Below are 19373 nucleotides of genomic sequence, written 5' to 3' on the forward strand. Positions count from 1 at the left end.
TAATTGATCTTTGTAGTTGATATCTAGAATCTTAAATTTAGAGCTGTGATCTACTTTCAGAGTTTATTTTATATCCCTTTTCTTGAAAATGAGGAAACTGAATCCCAGAAAGATTAAATGATATTGCCTAACTGTAACACCAGCAAGATATTCACAGTGCCTATGGCAGCTATGAATATGTTGGTGTAGTTCTGAACCAGAAAATATAACAGACTCTCCACATGGAAGAAAGAACCAAAACATTTATTCAAACACCAGAAAGCCAAATCTGTCATAGCAACAACGAAATTTATACACAATAGCAATGCAGAGGACACCGCCATCCCTAAACCTTCCCCCTGCTAGGGCCTTCGCACAAATGAACACTCACAGCCCTGGGCCTGCTTCCTCTCTGTCCCTGACCAACTTCGTCTGGTCTCTGTTTCACCCTTTCTGCTTTACCCTTGGCAAGTTCCTTCTACCACAGACTCATGTGACTCGGGATTCCATGTGACTCAGTAAGGTCACAGTAGCCTAAAAGATGGTAAAGATCTTCCCATTGAGCAAAAATACATTACCATGACACTAATTAAGAGTTACACAGGTGCAAGTAGCAGAGTCAGAATTCAAAACCAGATCCTTTCACTCCTTACTCACTAAAATGTTTTTGAGATAAATAGTTTATAAGCGTTATTATTACCATTTTACAAATGAGGAAACTTAGACTTAGAGAGTTCAGGATTTTCCAAATCCATAGTGGAACCAGGACTTGAAATGATCTTTTGTTTCCCAGACCAGTGGTCTTTCTATTGTATTATGTTACTGCTTCCCCAAAACCCAGATTTAAATTAGTATCTCTTTCTGTCTTAATATGTTGAGGAGATATTTTCAAAAAAACACTTAATTAAAAAGTCATGAAAACAATTACCAGGTCATTAGCAAAAATTGTATTAAAAGGAGTTTTGAAAATATCTCTAGTTAGCAGTTATTCATTATACATTGAAGAAAGTGTTAAAAGGAGTTACCTATTTCAATATTGTTGAAACTGCCAGAAACTGTCAAATCAACACATTTAAATACTAGTCTAAATAAGCATATTTTAGCAATGTTATTTTTTCCCTTTTTTACTTATCCACTTATGGACCATTAGAAAATTTTTTTCCTTCTTTGAAATTATTTAAAAAGTAAATGTAATATCATGGCTCCTTTCAGGCATAACTTTCAAAGTGGAATGGAAGAATATACAAAGTTAGGAGCAAGAAAATGGAACTATAAATACTTGTAAAAAGTTGAAAGAAAGGAGGTTAATGTGGGAGTTTTAGTAATGTTTCTTCCATTAACTAGCTGTGTCTGACTTTATTCAAATAAGTTTATTTTTTCTGCATCTCAGTTTCCTTACCTATTTTGTGTAGAACTAGAGTGGTTTCTCTTAAAATCCATTCCAACTATAACATCCTGGTTGTTTTAAATTTGTTGAAATAATGCAGTGTTAAGTAGCTTAGAGTATACCAGTCAAGGGATTGCACAAAGTTAGAAATTTTTCCATGCACTCTTAGTAATTTAAATATGTTGTTTTTCCATCTTAGCAATCCAGTGCTCTGAGATGGACCGTCTTTTTTCCAATCGAAAAGGTAGCACTCGTCATTTGTTGTGAAGTCTCAAAGAAGCTGGCTGGTTCTAGTGGTGGGCAAAATTCCAGTGTGGTCAGAACCAGCTTAAAATGAAATTGGCGAATGTTTAACAAATAAAACAACTAACATTAATTTGTGGTTTTCTAAGTCAATATGAAGCAATCTTAAAGCAAATGCTTTTACAGTACAGCTTATATAGAACCCTTCTAGGTTTCTGAGCAGGAGAATTACATAATTTTTGTGAAAATACAGTGTTAAGAAAAGACCAGAGTGGAGCAGAGTTGGAAGCATGAAGGATAAACCAAGAGGTTCTTGTGGAATTGAGAAGTAGAAAAGCACAGGAGCAGACCTAATGAGTTTTATTTTGGAAATCCCTTCAACTTGGAGAAAAGATATTTTAGAGAAGCTACATGAAATAAAGCGGGGAAATCATCAAACAGCATCTAAAGACTAATTTGTAGAGTTATAGAATGTTAGTCCTAAAAAGTCATTCAGATCAGCCCCCTCCTTTTACAGGTGAAGAAACTGAAATCTAGAGAAATGACTTGTTCAGGAACATAGTGGCAGCCCCAGGACACGAGACAAGTCCTCTGTCCTATGGCCTGTATTCCATGTACAATATTATACTCTTCAAGCCCAAGTTTCTTCATCAGTAAAGTGGGGATAATACTATTTACATTGCCCACCTGATTTCATTTTCACCAGAATAAACCGATTTTAGGTAATGTGCTTTGTAATCATGAAGCTTTTGTACAAATTTGATCTCGTTGCAGTATTAATAGTTTGTATCGAATATAAAGACTAAATCCTGTTGAACAACAGTGATTTTGATGCTCCTTTTAAAATAAACATACTTGAAAGTTTTTGTGGATTCACTGGACAAGAAAATTGCACATTTACAATAAGAATAAAGGGTATCTGTATTTAACGCATTTTTTGGGATTTTTTAAAGTTCAAATATAAAAGCCTATTTTTAAAAATTTTATATTTTGAACTTGAATAAAACAAGCATTTCCATAATATAGCAGAATAGAAAAAAATGGGAAAAAGAGAGTTGCACATAAAACTGAAAATGTATTACATACTACTTGCTCTTCCTTTTAAATATACAATACAATTATCATGCCACTTTCTTTTTCTCCCTTCCTCTTCTACCTCTCTTCCCTACCCTTACACTAGAGATGGCTATCATTATATACAAATATGTGTGTATGTGTGTAACCATACTATAAATACTTCTTTTATCAGTTCTTTTTTTGGATGCAGATAGCATGTTCCTTCATAGGTCCCTTATAGTTCATATGGGTATTTATAGTAGTCAAAATGACTTAGTCACTCAGATTTCTTAAAATAATATTGCTGTTACTATATATGTAGCACTGTATCTACTGTATATGTGTTCTCTTGGCTCTGTTCGTTTTGCTTTTCATTAGTTTGTGTTTTTCTAAAATCATTAAGCTAATCATTTCTTATAGCATAGTAGTATTCCATCATGATCACATATCACAACTTGTTTACATTCAATGCCACCCCAATTACATTACCAGAAAATTGTTTTACTGAGTTTTTCCAATCACATGTAAAGACATTTTTTACATTAAAAAAAATTTTAAGTTCCAAATTCGCTTCTTGACCCTTTCCCATCTTTGAGAAGGCAAGCTGTTTGATATATTTTACACTTGTGCAGTCATGCAAAACATATTTTGTAATAGTCATATTGTGAAAGAAAACTCAAGTTAAAAAAATAAAAATAAAGTAAAAAAATATCCTTCAATCTACATCAGACTCCCATTAGCTCTTTTTCTGGAGGTTCATCATGAGTCCTTTGGAATTACGTTGCATTATTGTTTTTCAGAGAACAGCCAAGTAATTCACAGTTGTTTATCAAATATTTGTGTTACTGCTGTTCTAAGTTTGCTCACTTCAATTTGCATCAGTCATAGAAGTTTTCCCAGGTTTTTCTGAATGTATCCTGCTCACCATTTCTTATAGCCCAATAGTATTTCATCACAGTCATATACCACAACTTGTTCAACCATTCTTCAGTTGATGGATATCCTTCAATTTCTGATTCTTTGTTACCAGGAAAAGAACTGCTATAAATATTTTTATACATATAGGTCCTTTTCCCTTTGATCTTTTCTTTTTTAATCTCTTTGGGATACAGTGTCTAAATACTACAAACCATATCTAATACTACAAACTCTTTGGTATTGCTGGATCAAAGGGTAAGAACAGTTTAATAGCCCTTTGGACATAGTTCCAAATTGCTCTCTAGGATAGTTGGATCAGGCACAACTCCACCAGCAGTGCATCAGTGTCTCAGTTTTCCCACGGTCTCCAACATTTGTTGTTTTCCCTTTGTCATATTAGCCAGTTTAATTAGTATGAAGTGCCTCTGAGTTGTTCTAAATTTCATTTCTCTAATTGTGATTTAGGACATTTTCCCCATATGACTAGATAAGACTGTGATTTCTTCTGAAAACTGCCTGTTCATATCCTTTGACTATTGTAAAATTATCTGAAATAGAAAGAATGAGGCACAAAACTTGCCAGTGTCATGATTTAATTAACAAGGTAAGCTGTTGCCAATCAGACCAGGGAATCTGACTCCTCAGAGGTCAGAGACCAAAGAATGAATTGTAAAGCTTATTTTTATAACAGAAGAGCAGAATACAAAACTATAGCAATAGTAGGAAACTTGTTTTGAACCTAATGCATTTTATCAGGGCAGATCATCTGACTAGTTAACTTCTCCTGGGCTTTCTTCACCCAAATTCATACTGTTTACAACATTTGGAGTGTGGGTGTGTCGGCGGGGGGAGGGGGAGAGGCATAACCGGAAGTTTCCAGGGTTAGGAAAACTATTAAAGCTGAAACACTATTGGATTAGGGTACTTGCATATCAACCTGTCAAAGTGAGATTTCCTTAGAAATCTTTGCCCTAGAGCTACACATTTTGCACTTAAAAGCATTAGTTTTTATTTTTTTGAGTGCAATTGGAGTTAAGTGACTTGCCTAAGGTCACACAGTTAGTTTTTTTTGTGTGTGTTAAGTGTCTAAAGCTGAATTTGAACTCAGGTCCTCCTGACTCCAGGGCTGCTGCTCTATTTACTGTGCTACCTATCCTCCCCTAAAAGCATTAGTTTTAAAGGGGCCTTTAGACCTGGTAAAGGAACTTAACCTTTAATTAAAAAAAAAGAAAAACTTGTCCACTGAAACTGGAAATAAGAATTTAGTAAGTCAACTCCCTTTTCTCCAGCTGCCAGAAAAAAAATATTAACTTAATCCTATGATTATTTTATTCCTACAAAGATATATGCCTTACTCTAATTTACTTGTTACTAAATGACAAAGTCTTAGCAATCTATATATTCACTAAATCTATCGTTAACTTAGACTTAAGAGAATATATTAGTTTGGCTTAGCTGTTAGGGCTAACTTTTCCTAAAGAAGGGAGCAAACTAAAAATAAATCAGAGTAACCAGCCATTGCAAACTGATTTAAAAGTTATTCCTTTTCACCAGATGTTTTCAAATTGGAAATTACTTATTTTCTTATAAATTTGTCTCATTGTTTTATATAGTTGAGAAATGAGGCTTTTATTGGAGAAGCTTGCTTGTAAATTTTTTCAACCAGTTTCCTATTTCTAATCTTGGTTGTATTGGTTTTGTTTGTGCAAAGCCTTTTTAATGTAATTAGAATTATCCATTTTACTTCCTGTAATGATCTCTATTTCTTGTTTGGTCACAAATTCTTCCCTTATCTGACAGGTAAACCATTCCATGCTCTCCTCATGTATTTACTGTATTATATCTAAATCATGTCATGTACTCTTTACCCTACCCACTTTTCTTTTCTGAGTGACTTTATCCCATTCAAAGTTATGATTACTGTGTAATTCCCTTCATCTTACTTTCTCTCTCTCTCTCCCTCCCTTCCTCCCTCACTCCCTCCCTCTAAACCCCTTCCATCCCGCATCCCTCCTCAAAAATGTTTTATTTCTGATCACTACCTCCCTCAACCCTCCTTCCTGTGAGGTCTTGTCTCCTCTCCTATTTCCCTTTGGGGTAAGATAGATTTCTCTACCCAGCTGAGTGTGTATGTTTTTCCCTCTTTGAACCAGTTTTGAAAAGTAAGGTTCAAGCAGTGCCAGCCTCTGTGCCTTCCCTACCATTTTTGCTCCCACTGTAAAAACTCTTTTTTGCTTCTTTTATATGTAATTTACTCTTTTATACTTCTCCCTTCTCCCAATGCATCCCGCTTCCTCATCCTTTATAATTTTATTTTTTTGAATATCATTCCATCATAGTCAACTGTGCCCTGATAAAGTTTTTAGGAGTTAAAAGTATTATCTTCTCATGTAGGAATGCAAATAATTTAACTTTATTTAATCCCTTATGATTTTCTGTTTACCTTTTTATATTTCTTTTGAGTCTATTATTTGAAAGTCACATTTTCTGTTCAGCTCTGGTCTTTTCATCAGGAGTGGTTCAGAGTCCTATATTTAATTAAGTGTCCATTTATTTTTTTTTACTTGAAGTAAAAAAATTTTACTTTAACTTTTTTGGGTAGGTGATTCTTGGTTGTAATTTTATCTCCTTTGTCCTCCAGAATATTACATTATAAGTCCTCTGATGCTTTAATATGGTAACTGCCAAATCTTGTTTTATCCTGACTGAGGCTCCATGATATTTGAATTGTTTCTTTCTAGATGTTTGTAATATTTTCTCCTTCACCTGGAAACTTTGGAATTTGGATATATTATTCCTGGGAGTTTTCATTTTGGAATCTATTTCAGGAAGTGAACAGTGGATTCTTTTAATGTCTATTTTACCTCCTGTTCTAGGATATAAGTAAGAATGATTTTACTTAATCATTTCTTGAAAGAAGAGGTCTAGTCTTTTTTTTTTGATCATGGTTTTCAGGTAGTCCGGTAATTCTTAAATTCTCTCTCCTGTATCTATTTTCCAGATCAGTTGTTTTTCCAAAGAGATATTTCATATTTTCTTCTATTTTTTTCATTTGATTTTTTAAAAATTGTTTCTTGAGGTCTCGAATTCTAATTATTAAGGAATTATTTTTTTCAGCAAACTTTTGTACCTTTTTTCCTATTTGGCCAATTTCACTTTTTAAGGCATTTTTCTCTTCAATAAATTTTCTTACATCTTTTTTCCTATCACCAATTCTGCTTTTTAAGGAACTCTTCTTTTCAGTGGGTTTTTGTGTCTCTTACACCATTTGGTATATTCTGTTTTTTAACGTGTTATTTTCTTCAGGTTTGGTTTTTTTTGGGGGAGGGGGTATCTTCTTTACCAAGCTGTTGACTCTTTTTTCATGATTTTCTTGCATCATAGAAATCAAGATTTCTTTTCCCAGTTTTTCTCTACCTCTTTTATTTGATTTTGAAACTCCTTTTTAAGGTTTTCTAGGAATTCTTTTTTCAACTTGAGACCAGTTTACATTTTTATTTGATGCTTTGCATGTTGCTCTTTTGACTCATGCTTTTTTTTATTCTTCCCTATCACCATAGTAACCTTTTATGTCAGGTTATTTTTTTTTCATTTGTTCATTTTTGGGTAAATTTTTTGACTTTTAACTTTATGTTAAAGTTGGACTCTGCTCCTGGGTGAAGGGTGTACTGCCCCAAGCTTCAGGGTTTGTTGTTTTTCTGTGTGTGTTGCTGTTTATAGACCTAATTCTGGAAGTCTATAAGCTTTCAGTTCTTCTAAAGTGGTGTGACCTAAGGAGAGTTGTGGTCATAGCTTTCTTGGCTTATGCTTTGGTCTGTGAGCAACCTTACCTTGTCTGCCCTGGAGCCATGTCCACTGTGCCTGCTCCTTCTTGTTCTCCACCTCACCGTGGGACTGCAACCCAGAACCACATATGGGCAATGTAAGAATCTTGTTCCCAATGCCAACAAAAGGTCCCATCTAAACTCCTTATGACCCTTTGTCTGAACCGCTTACTGTCTGTGGGCTGAATGCTCTGGAAGCTGCCACTGCTGAATCATTCTCAAGACGTGGTGCTAGTGTGGCTGGCCAGTACTGGGCTGTGTTTCACTTCTACGCCAGTGAGAAGATCTTTTCTGCTGACATTCTAAGTCATCTTGGGCTGTTTCAGCCTATCTTTTTGTTGGTTCTGCCACTTCAGAATTAATTTTGAAGCATTTTAACGTTGTTCAGAAGATAATTTGGAAGAACCCAGGCTGAGGCCCTACATTTACTTCACCATCTTGGCTCCACCACGTCTGTATTGGATTGGTTTTTTTTTTTTATGCATTCTAATAACGATTGTGAGATCATAGCTGGTGAAGAACATCCTCTTTTCTTAAACTTCTCAGCTAGCCGATGAGAAAACATCATCATGCTCCTTTTATCTCTGCATGGTAACGTATGGAATATGAAATCTCAATAATGCTTCTAGTTTCCAAGTTTTGGGTTCAATTTTTTTTCTTCCTAACTGAGCTATACACATTTCTGTCTGTGAAATGGGAGTATTTTTTCTTATTGGAGCAAATACTCAGATGTGTAGAGTGAAAACTTTAGCTGGATTATGAGTTATCTTTCCCTATAAAGAAAATTTGCATTATCCTGTGAATATTTTTGGTCGCCCAATTCCTTTACATGAAATCTAATTTTTGCAAAAATGATTTTTATAAATAGAGCAAAAAACTTTAAAAAGAACGTAGCATTTTCCACCATTGGGGGAAAAAACATTGATTTGCAAGAAGAAAGAATTCATTTTGGTGGTTAGGAGTTTTCTGGTATAAACATCATCAAGATGTCTATACTATTCTATTCATTTGATTCTTTAAAGGTTTAAATACATGTGGTAGTATTTTAATTCATCAAATTTATTTCAAGGTAGGCCTTATGAATATAGTATTATTAGAAATGTTAACTCTCCAGGCAAATGATTATGAACATATAACAAAAATGACTTGTCATCAGATGACTTGTAGTCTTGTGAAGGATAGTCAGAAATCCATCCATCCCTCTTCTTTTTTTGCCTCAGTCTTTGCTGGAAATGTTGCTAAATTTTAACATTCTCCTTCTGTTAGTAAATTTTATAATTTACTGATAGAGGGTTCTTATGGTAAATAGGGATAGCCATCCTCAACTTTATTTTTCATTGTAGAGTGTAACACTTATAGAAGAATTTTATTAGAAGTTATTTCTTTAAACTAAGATAATTTAAGTTGTTTTTTTTTTCTTTGTACTCCTTATTCTCCTAAAAATAAAGTTCTGGAAAAGTATTTCTTGAGATCTAAGGTTTTTTTTCTTCTTTGATTATACACACAGACATTGTGTGTCTCTGTGTGTGTGTGTGTGTATATGTATATACACTCACATATATAATATATGTGTGTATGTGTGTATATACACACATATATAAATAATAAATTTGAGGTTTACTCATTATAACAATAAACATATGATTTTCTTGGCATTTGAGCTATAGTTCTCAAAAGAGTAAATTTTCTTTTCACAGACTTTTCCATTCCATAATGAACTTGAGGATGATAATCAGAGATTCTGCTCATATTCTCATTCTGAAGGACAAAGATGCCTACAGCTTTAACCCATCTATCCCCTTCCTACAGATGGTTAGTTTGACTTGGTATTTTCATTCTTCTTTGAAATATATACCTATGTTCTTGTTTGGTGTGAAAGAGGAACACTGAAATGTAATTATCTCATTATCTGTTACCCTCTAGAATGGCATATACTATGACTCATGAGTTGTCCATTTGCAGATAGATAAACCTACCCTTAGAAGCAGCTAGGTGCCTCAGTAGGTAGAACACTGGGCTTGGAGTCAAGAAGACCTGATTTCAAATATGTGTGACCCTGGGTAAATCACTTAGCCTATTTTTGCCTTAATCTGCTGGAAAAAGAAATGGCAAACCACTCTAGTATCTTTGCAACAAAATCTCCATGTGGGGGTCATGAACAGTCACAACTGAACAACAAATCTAAATTTATGTTCCTGAAACCATTTGTAATAATTCAGATGGAAATTTTATACCTCTAATTTAAATAATATATAATAAACAGAAATGATGAACCTGTTAGAAAGTATTGGGTGGGTCATAGAACATAGGTGTCTGATACATTGTAGGTACTATGTAAATTCTAGCTAGTTTTAGTATTGTTAGTTTTCAGATTTTTTTTTATTTTGATAGGCAGCTATTACATTTGAAATGACTACTATTTTTCTTAGATCAGAGATGGGTTGACACTTACATTGTCAACTCCTATTTTCCTCCAGAATGTGTTGTCACTGTAACTTTGTTCTGAACGATCTTAATTAGTTTTCTCTATTCAGACACATCTTTCTGACCCTTGTAAGTTCGTAGCTCTCTTGAGTTATGAATTAATCATTAAATGGAGCTAATGTCTACTACAAGAAAGAAAAATGAGCAAATTTATCAAATAAAATTGTTTACTCTTTGTTGGCACTAATAACTATTTTAATTACAGCTTTTGAATTTTTATTAGTGTCTGTTAGCAAATGGTAGGTATTTGAATTTCCTAGGTACATTTGAATTTGTTATTATTTATATTTGTGTCGGGAACTTGGACTTCTTAAAAAATTTTACTTTCTGATTTTTACATATCTGAGGCAGCTAGGTGGATAATGTACTGCGCATGGGTCAGGAAGATCTTGGTTTAAATTTGACCTCAGACACCTAATAGCATTGTGACCCCTGGGCAAGTCACTTTAGCTCTGCTTGCCTCGGTTTCCTCTTCTGCAAAATGGGGACGATAATAATAGCTCCTACTTCCTAGGGTTTTTGTGAGGATTAAATCATCCTTGTAAAGCACTCAACACACATACAGGCTATATACAAATGTTACCTGTCATCATCATCCTCCTCGACTCATGTCTCTTTGAAGGTGCATTGACACACTGAGGTAGTGGGTGCCTGAGTATCACTAAAAGTGTTAACTACCATGAGGGCAGGACCCATGATTTTACTACTATAAGAAACTCCCTGAAAAGAATTTTTTCCTAGCAAAGCAAGTCAACATATTGTGTGTGTTTTATATTATGAGTTGTCCTGCTGCGTGCTGCCAGTTAGAGGCATCTTGGGTTCAAAGATGGCCAGTTCTCTATCCACTCTTAGTCTATAATTATCCTTCTTTGAATGATAAAAAAAAATAGTTAATTTGTCGCTTGATACTCTTTGTTAAAAACTGCTAGCTCCATTTGTTTTCTGTTTTGAATTGCATCTGTTTTGGTCTTACATCATACTTAGATGTGAACTTTAAGACTTGATATGAATGTTTATATTGTATCTGTTTACAGTTAGAAATTCATCACCACAGTTACAACAGCCATTTCTGAAGTGTGACTTTTGAAAGTAATATCAGGTGTCTTGTTTATCCTCATAGGAGAGTGAGCAACAATCGCAAGATAGTCTGCCACGAAAAACTGTTATAAAGCTGAGTACGCAGCCAAGGTAACTAAAATGTCTACATACCCTGTTACTATTCATTTTCAATGTGTCTCATTTGTTCCACATAATATTATTTCTTCACTTTAAGTAAGTTTGGAGCCAATTTTTCATTTCCACATGATAGAACTTTCCATTAAAAAATTAGGAATTGTCATTTTGCTTCTTTTTTAAGCTAAATATTCATAACAACTGAATTTGAAAGCTGTAGAAGCAGTATTATATTCAGTAGATAATTGCTGGATAATGGTGGCATTTCCTTATTTGAAGAAAACAAATCTTAATTTTAATTGTAGTATTGACCATTGTCATGTCATACCTTTTGAATAACCTGTTTAATATCTTTTCTGTTATTATTTGTTTTTAATCAGTTTGCAAAGTAGTTTTTTTTTTTCAACAAACAGAACTTATGAAATAAATACTTTAAAAACTGAGCTTGCCTGAAGGTGAATTTTAGAGTATAGTGCTCATTGTGTACTTTTTTTCCCCTTTGCACTTGTGATGTTATCACCTTTTCTTAAAGTTAATGATGTAAGATAGAGTAATTGATGGAAAGTGAGAAGATACTGTCTGGCAGAAATATAAGGTAGTTAACAAAATTATTTGAAAAAATGATGAATAACTGAATATTGTATTTTTATTTATCTTTTCTTTAGGATTTTTTCCCTCATTCTGGTTAAGCTTTCTCTAATTCATTATCAGTTGATGGCATCAGTTTAAACTTTGTTCATACAATGATTTTTAATGCCGTAAGTATAGAAGTTTAGTTACAGTATGCAAATTTTAGGTTAAGCTGAAAAATAATGCAATTAGCAATTGCATTCTGAGCGCTATTGATTTCAATTGAATTAAATTTTAAAACTGTTTATTTGAGTGACAGACTAAACTTTATTAAGTGGACTAAAATAAATTTTGAGGCACACTAGAGGCTTAGAATGTATGGACAAAATGACTTTGTTTTTGCTGGCAGATATTCTGGTGTCAGTAGTGTTGCCGTCCCTCAGGGTGCCAATTCTAAGGAGCTTCCAGTGAGAAAGGTCAGTGTTTGTGAAGATGAAGGAGGAAGAATATGGGACCCAGCCTAATTGTATATTATTTAAATGTGAGAGCTTAAGTAGTTTTAAATGGCTATTTTTGGATAATGTTCTGATAGTCTTTATTCTTTCTGTAAAAACCCTTTACTCCCATTGCCTATTCTTTTAAACATTTATTGCTAATAGACTTCTAGGTGTTATCCTTTTTCCTGATACTTGTCTTTTAGCAGTTTTTTGTTGCAGCAGTGGTATGTTACATGAATGTGAGCTTCTTTCCAGACCCTTACCTACAGCATCTGCAAATAGCCTAACCTCACTTTTGGCATAAAAGTGGGCAGGTAGCAGAGAGGTTGGTTATGAGTGAGGAAAGCTTTCTCATCCTTTTGGGCTTTGATATTGAGAAATACTTATATATGATCAGAATGGAAATTAAAGATTCTGTTAACAAAATATGACGTTTGTGTGTTGTATTAAGGCATTTAATGTTCAAATAGTTATCTTGACTTTAAGATTAACAGATATATCTGTAGTTTTAGCCACTTTCTATTTCACCTTTTTTTTTTTTCCTTTGGAATGAATTGTGAACATTTCTGATGTGAGATTGTCAGCTATTTCTAATTTTTTCTGCTTACCATATTATCAGTTTCACAGACTTTTTCCATCCCTCTCAATATTTGTTTTTTAAGCAATAGGACTTCAGATACATAAAGCTCATATTTGTTTTAAAGTAGGGTTCTTATAAGGGATGTATCTAATTATCTAAATTGGTCATTTTCCCAATTTAAATACTGGATTATATTATTGTATCATCTTTCCAAAAGTAAGCAAAGGGTGGAGAAATGTCTGATTTGTTGCAGCATGAAGTATGTGTTTTTTAAAAAAAGATTGCTGATTATCATTTGTACTGTCATGGATTTAATGTATCTTTCTTTGTTTTCCTTTTTCTTGAAGAGTGTATGGAGAGGAGATCATCTTTATCTTAACTGTACTGTGCTTTTAACATTTGATTTATAAATTATTAGTAAAAGCAATGAATTTTACATTATAGATGATGGTGAACTTAACTTTGCTAGTGGCAATACTTTCTGTGGCCTGTTATATCCAGACATTGGCCATGTTTGTCTAGAAACCTACAGATATCTTTTCTTTCTTCTTTCCCTTTGTACCTTCTCAATAATTTCTTCATTTCTCATAGTTAATTTATCATTTCTATGCAGTCACCTTGTAGAACTATATTTGCAGCTGTGGTGTTTTCCTTGCTCTCTAGGGCTGTTTGCAGCACTGCTTAGCATTGGTTGCTCTCTATCCATTGCTTTCTCCTCATTGCTATCTTTCCCTGTCCTACCATCACTCAGTAACTTCTTTTTCAGTAACTTTCTTTAAACTGGGAGGTTTATCCTATCTGTATTTATCACCCAGTCAAGATAGCAGCTATCTACAAACCTACAAGACACTCTTCTTCCTTCTTCGGGGTCTTCAGTACCTGGTTCACAGTTTTTATTTCTTCCCTCATTCCTGACTAGGAAGACTAGGAGACTGCAGCCATACCTGTTGATACTCCCTCAAATACCTTAACCTCCCAGTTCACTAACTTAAGTCATTTCCCATGACCTACTTCTATCATCTGACCTCAGCTGCCTTCAGAGAGTCATACCCTTCATCTTGCCATTACCCATAAATGATTACCAACTTCTGTTTCCATGAACTCTGAAATTTCATACGTAATTTGTCTCCTCACCTACAATCTCAACGTTCCAGCTATCTGTTGGACATCCCTAGCTATATGCCTCAAAGACATCTTGAATTGAATATGTCTAAAACTGAGTTCAGTTTTACTCTCTGTCCCTCCCGTCCCCCAACTTTTACTTCCTAATTTCCTTATTACTCTTGAAGATATCATCCTCCTCCTGGTCACTCAACTTCACAACCTAAGTGTCATCTTTGATACCTTACTCTCTCACCTTCCATATCCCATCGGTTTCCAAGTTCTCTTATTCCAAAACATCCCTTCTGTCTTCTGATGCTACCAGATTGTATGGAGGCCCTCATCACCTTCTTCCTGTACTTTTTCAGTAGCCTTCTATTTGGTCTCCCTGCCTTAGTTCTCTCCCTACTCCACTATGTCTTTCACTCAGCTGTGAAATTGTTTTTCCAAAATCTTGCTTGCCCAATCATCCCTTTATTCATTAGACTCCATTGGCTCCCTGTTACCTCCAAGATTAAATATCAAGTCTTTCGTATGACTTTAATAAAGCCCTTCATAAAACTTTCATATAGTCTTCTACTTTACCGGTCTTAAATCACCCCAGCCTCCTTTCTGTTCCTCACACAAAACATTCCTTCTCCCAGTTGCAGGTATTTTCACTTGCCTGGCACTCTTTCCCTCTTCATCTTTGCCTCCTGACTTCCTTGCCTTCTTTCAAGTTTAACTTTCTGCTGTAAGGCCTTTTTAGTCTTCCATAATCTTAGTGTCTTCCCTCTGATGTTATCCCCAGTTTATCCTGTATACAGGTTGTTTTCAGACATAACTGTTTGCACGTTTTCTTCCCCATTATGTGAGGTCCTTGAGAGCTGGGACTGTTTTTTGCTTCCTTTGTATCCCTGTGCTTAGCACAATGTCTGGCACATAGTAGGCACTTAAAGAATGCTCGTTTATTTGACTTCTTACTTTCTAACCAAGAAGATCACTTTCTGAAGTTTCCATTGGCATCTCAAAGTGGCAGTATATCCAAAGTGTAACTTATATTTCCCTGCAAGCATACCACTATTTAATTTCCCTATTTCTATCGAGGGAAACTCCTAGTCATGTGAATTTTGCGACTTTATTGTTATCTCTAAGTCTTCACTCTTACTTATCCCCTCATAAAGACTTTATTTTTAATTTTTGTTATTTCTACCTCCATAACAACTCTTACATATATCCTCTTCTTTCCATTGACATAACTGCCACCTTAGTTCAGATACTTATCCCCTTATAACATGTATTGCAATAATTGTTCACGCAGTCTTCCAGCTTTACTTGTCTCCCTTCTTTGATCTCTTCTCTGTAGAACTGCCGAAGTGATATTCTTAAAGCACAGGCCAAAAAATGAGCCATCCTTTATTAAATACCCCTTATATGTCAGGCACTGTGCTTCTTACTAAGGATACTGAAAAAAAAAAAAAAGAAATAGACCCCAACTTCAAGGAGCTTATGGTCTATTAGGGAAACTGCATGTCAGCATCTAAGCTTCTGAAAGGATTTTCCTTAAACACAAATTTGAATATTTTATCCCCTTACTCAGTAGGCTTCAGTGACTTTCTATTGCCTCTAGAATAAAATACACACTCTTATGTTTGACTTTTAATGCTCTTCACAACTTGGCCCCAACTTAAATCTCCAGCATCATTATATGTCCTACTCCTTCCCATGCAATCCATCCAAATTTGATTCTTTTTTTCTCATAAACAGCATCAAATGACAAAACATGTACAATTCTTTTCAAATCTGATAGCTCTATATAAATGCTAGCTATTATTGTTACTGTTAATATCATCATCATCATCATCATCTTTGTACTCTTTGCACTTGCTATCCCCCCTGTGCCTGTAATACAAAATGTCTTCACCAGTATCTGTATGAATCTCTCATTTCCTTCAGGACTCATTTGAAGCACCACTTTTACATAATGTCATTTCTAATGCTGAAACTTCCTTTCTAACTATTTTTTATTTTAAAATTTAAAAAAAAGTATTTAATTTAAATTTTTCAGTTAGCAAGATTTTGCCTTCTCTCCACCCCTCCATATCCCCCATTGAGGACAAAAAAACCAGAACAAAACCCTGCTACAAACATGTATGGTTAAAAAAAAAATTCTGCATCGTACATGTCCAAAGGGAGGAAAAATGGTATTTTGTACTCTGGGTTTTTCACCTCTATATCAAGAGGTTATTGGTGGCATGTTTCATTAGTCCTTTGGATTTGTTGTTGGTCATTATGCTGATCATAATTCCCACATCGTTAAAAATTGTTGGTCTTTACATTACATTTATACATATTGTTATCCTTACTTCACATGTATCAATTCATACAAAATCTTCCCAGGTTTCTTTAAACTATCACCTCATTATTTCTTATAGGGCAGTGTACAGTCTGTACAACAGAAACAGTTTTTGGAATAGAAAAACTTCAGTTCACATATTGTGGCAAAAGAGACAAAACAAAACTTCAGATTGTGGCAAATCTCACCAAGAAAAGCAAAACAACTAGAAGAAGAAAGGCAAAAAAAAAAAGGTTAAAAGAGACCATCTCAATACAAACAACACATACTGATTGTGTAGACAGGATGCATAAAGACAGTTTAAAACCTATAGGGCTCCCAGAAGAACTTGAAACATCCCAAAACCTGAATGTCATCGTGAAAGAAAAGAAAACTGCCCAGAACTTCTGAACACAGAAAACAAAAGTGTCAATCAAAAGAATCCTCACATCACTGTAGAAATGAAGAGGGAAAAACAAAAAGCCCTGCAAAGTCCAGGACACATAGTGCTGACATCTACAATTTTATTGATAGGAAACACATTTTTTTTAAGAGACCATGAGAAAGACTTTCAAATGTAAAGGAAAGAAAATTGGAATTAACATGAAACTATTCTGCACCCACCATAAACTTTAGGGTGGAGCCAAACATTTGGAAAGGATGAAACCAAAGGTGATGTGCCCAGAAAATGGAGACTAATCATTAATGAAAAAAGATAGATGTGCTATAAAAAAGAAAACCGAACCTGAACCAGTTCTTTTGCTTTACTAGCATACCAGACGAGAGAAATATAAGAAAGGTTAACAAATACAACAGTCATGGAAGACCTAGGCAATGAAATATCCCAGAAAAAAAGAACAAAATAATTTAGAAAGATAAAGTAACAGGAGAGGGACCATTTAGATTTTCTTCCTAAAAGGATACAAGGAAACAAGGGCAAAAGTGAAACTTAAAGAACTAATGGTGGAGCAATAGATTTGAAACGGCATGGACTAAGTGTCACTGTACCCCATCTACAAGGGGTATGTGTGTGTGTGTGTAGTACTAAATACCAAATGGAAGGGGAGAGAGAGTGAAAAGAAGAATGTATGATGTAGTCTAATGAAATCAGTCACAAAACAACTTCTACAGCCTTTCAGTGAATCATTAAATATTTATTGAACGCCTGTTCTGTGACTGGCACTGTGTTAAGCAATGGATACCCAAAAAGCGACCCACAGGTGGCTCAGTGAGTAAGAGCACCGGACCCCGTATCGGTTCCAGCCTCAGATACTGAACACACACAAACGGCCTTGTAACATTGGGCAAGTTACTTAACCCCAATTGCTTCAAAAAAACAAAAAAAGTGACCCAGAGAGGTATGCCAGCAACACTGCAGAAGTGGAGGCTGCTGGAGAGTTGAATGTAATGGGAATTTATGTAAAGCTAGAACTGGCTTCAAGCCCTTTTCCTTTCCCTTTGATCTCTTGCTGATACAAAGGTATATACAGTTTTTTATAGCCCTTTGGGCATAGTTCTAAATTGCTTTCTCAACTGCTTGTATCAAAGTTCCTATATTAGTGCCCTGTTTCTCCACATCCCCTTCAACATTTTTCATTTTCATTTTATGTCATGTTATTTTTCTGTAATGTTAACCAATTTAATAGGCATGAGGTTGTACCTCAGAACTTTTAATTTTCATTTCTCTAACCAATAGTGATTTACCACATTTTTTTTCACTTTTCAAATGCTTTATTAACTTCTGATTTACATCATTCATTTCCGCCAGATTTTGAGTTACAAATTTTCTCCCTGTTTTTCCCCTATCCACCGCCCCAAAGTAGCAGTCCCACAGGATAACCAATCTGCTCCAATCTGCTCTCTCCCATATTTTCTCCCATACCCCTTTCGACTTTTTCAGTGGATCTCTATGCCCCAGTGCCTGTATATCTTATTTCGCAATTACATGTAAGATAGTATTAATAATAGTGTGTGTATATATATATATATATATATTTGAATATTTGTTTTTAAAACTTTGAATTCCAGATTCATTCCCTTCCTCCCTTGTCACCCACCCTTACTGGGAAGATAAGCAGTTCAGTATAGGTTGTACATGTGTGGCTAATGCAGAACAATAACATAGTAGATATATTGTAAAAGACTGACTATATCCTCCCTCCTATCCCACCTCCCACTTGTACTATTCTCTACTTTGATCCTATCCCTTTTCAAAAGTGGGTGATTCTGACTTCCCTTCCCCCCCAGCCTGCCCTCCCTTCCATCATCCCCCCCTCTCATCCCCTTCCCCCCCCTACTCTCCTGGATGGTGAGAAACCCTATTTAGCGTGTATTTCATTCCCTCCTCAAGCCAAGTTCAGTGGGAATAAGGTTGACCCATTCCCTTTTGCCTTCGTATTCTTCCCCTCCATTGTAATCATTTTCCCTTGCCTCTTCTATATGAGATAGTTTACCCCATTCTGTCTCTCCCCATCTCCTCTCATTATATTCCTCTCTCACCTCTTAATTTCACCTTTTAAGTATCATCCCTTCCTGTTAAATTGGTCCTGTGCCCTTTATCTATGTATACCTATAAACATATATGCACATATTCACATATATATTCATATGCCCATATACCCTCATATATAGACATATATCTATTTCTATTCCCTTGAACTATTGAGAAAAGTTTCATAAGTTACAATAATTGTTTTTCCATGTGGGAATGTTAATAGTTCAACTTTGATAAGTTTCTTATGATTTCTTTTCCCTGTTTACCCTCTCATGCTTCTCTTGCTTCTTGTATCTGAATGTCAAATTTTCTATTCAACTCTGGTTTTTTCAACAAAATGTAATGGAAATGCAAATTTAAAGATCTTCCCTGCCCCTAGGCTAAAGTGCACCTGGAGCCTGGGGTGGGAGGCTTGTTTTTCAGTAGATACTTCTTGATTGGCCAGTGGGTCCAGAAGGTTGTTACATTCTCTGAGCCAGGAGAAGGCTATATAAGCCCTGATGTGTAGCTTTGTTTTGGGGGCTCACTTTGAGAAGTGTTCTGTGATTTGATCTGGATTCTGGGAAGCCATTGTCCAGAGCCCCCCCGGCTTTGAAAAACCCAGATGTTGAAACCCAGATGTTGACTGGGTATGGATGTAATGGTTGGGCAGTTTGGAAATTTGTCTACTTGATCTGTTTCTGTCTTGATAATTCTGCCTGTATACTTTGAAGTTCGGGGTGCTGACCTTTTTCCCCTGAACAAGGTAAACGA

The 19373-nt window shown here is 35.1% G+C and overlaps 1 protein-coding gene across 1 annotated transcript in view; it reads left to right on the top strand.

Annotated features, from left to right (window-relative positions):
* MAN2A1 (mannosidase alpha class 2A member 1) overlaps positions 1 to 19373 on the top strand; it is a 236724-nt gene that overhangs the window by 129465 nt on the left and 87886 nt on the right. Inside the window, exons 11-12 of the mRNA XM_069088155.1 lie at positions 9105 to 9219; positions 11012 to 11079. Coding sequence (XP_068944256.1) covers positions 9105 to 9219; positions 11012 to 11079 — 183 coding nt within the window. The remainder of the gene's footprint in view (positions 1 to 9104; positions 9220 to 11011; positions 11080 to 19373) is intronic.

The sequence above is a fragment of the Petaurus breviceps genome, unplaced genomic scaffold, assembly GCF_028583685.1.
Source record: "Petaurus breviceps papuanus isolate PSGF00001 unplaced genomic scaffold, PetGlider_PUasm1.0 184, whole genome shotgun sequence".
NCBI lineage: Eukaryota > Metazoa > Chordata > Mammalia > Diprotodontia > Petauridae > Petaurus > Petaurus breviceps.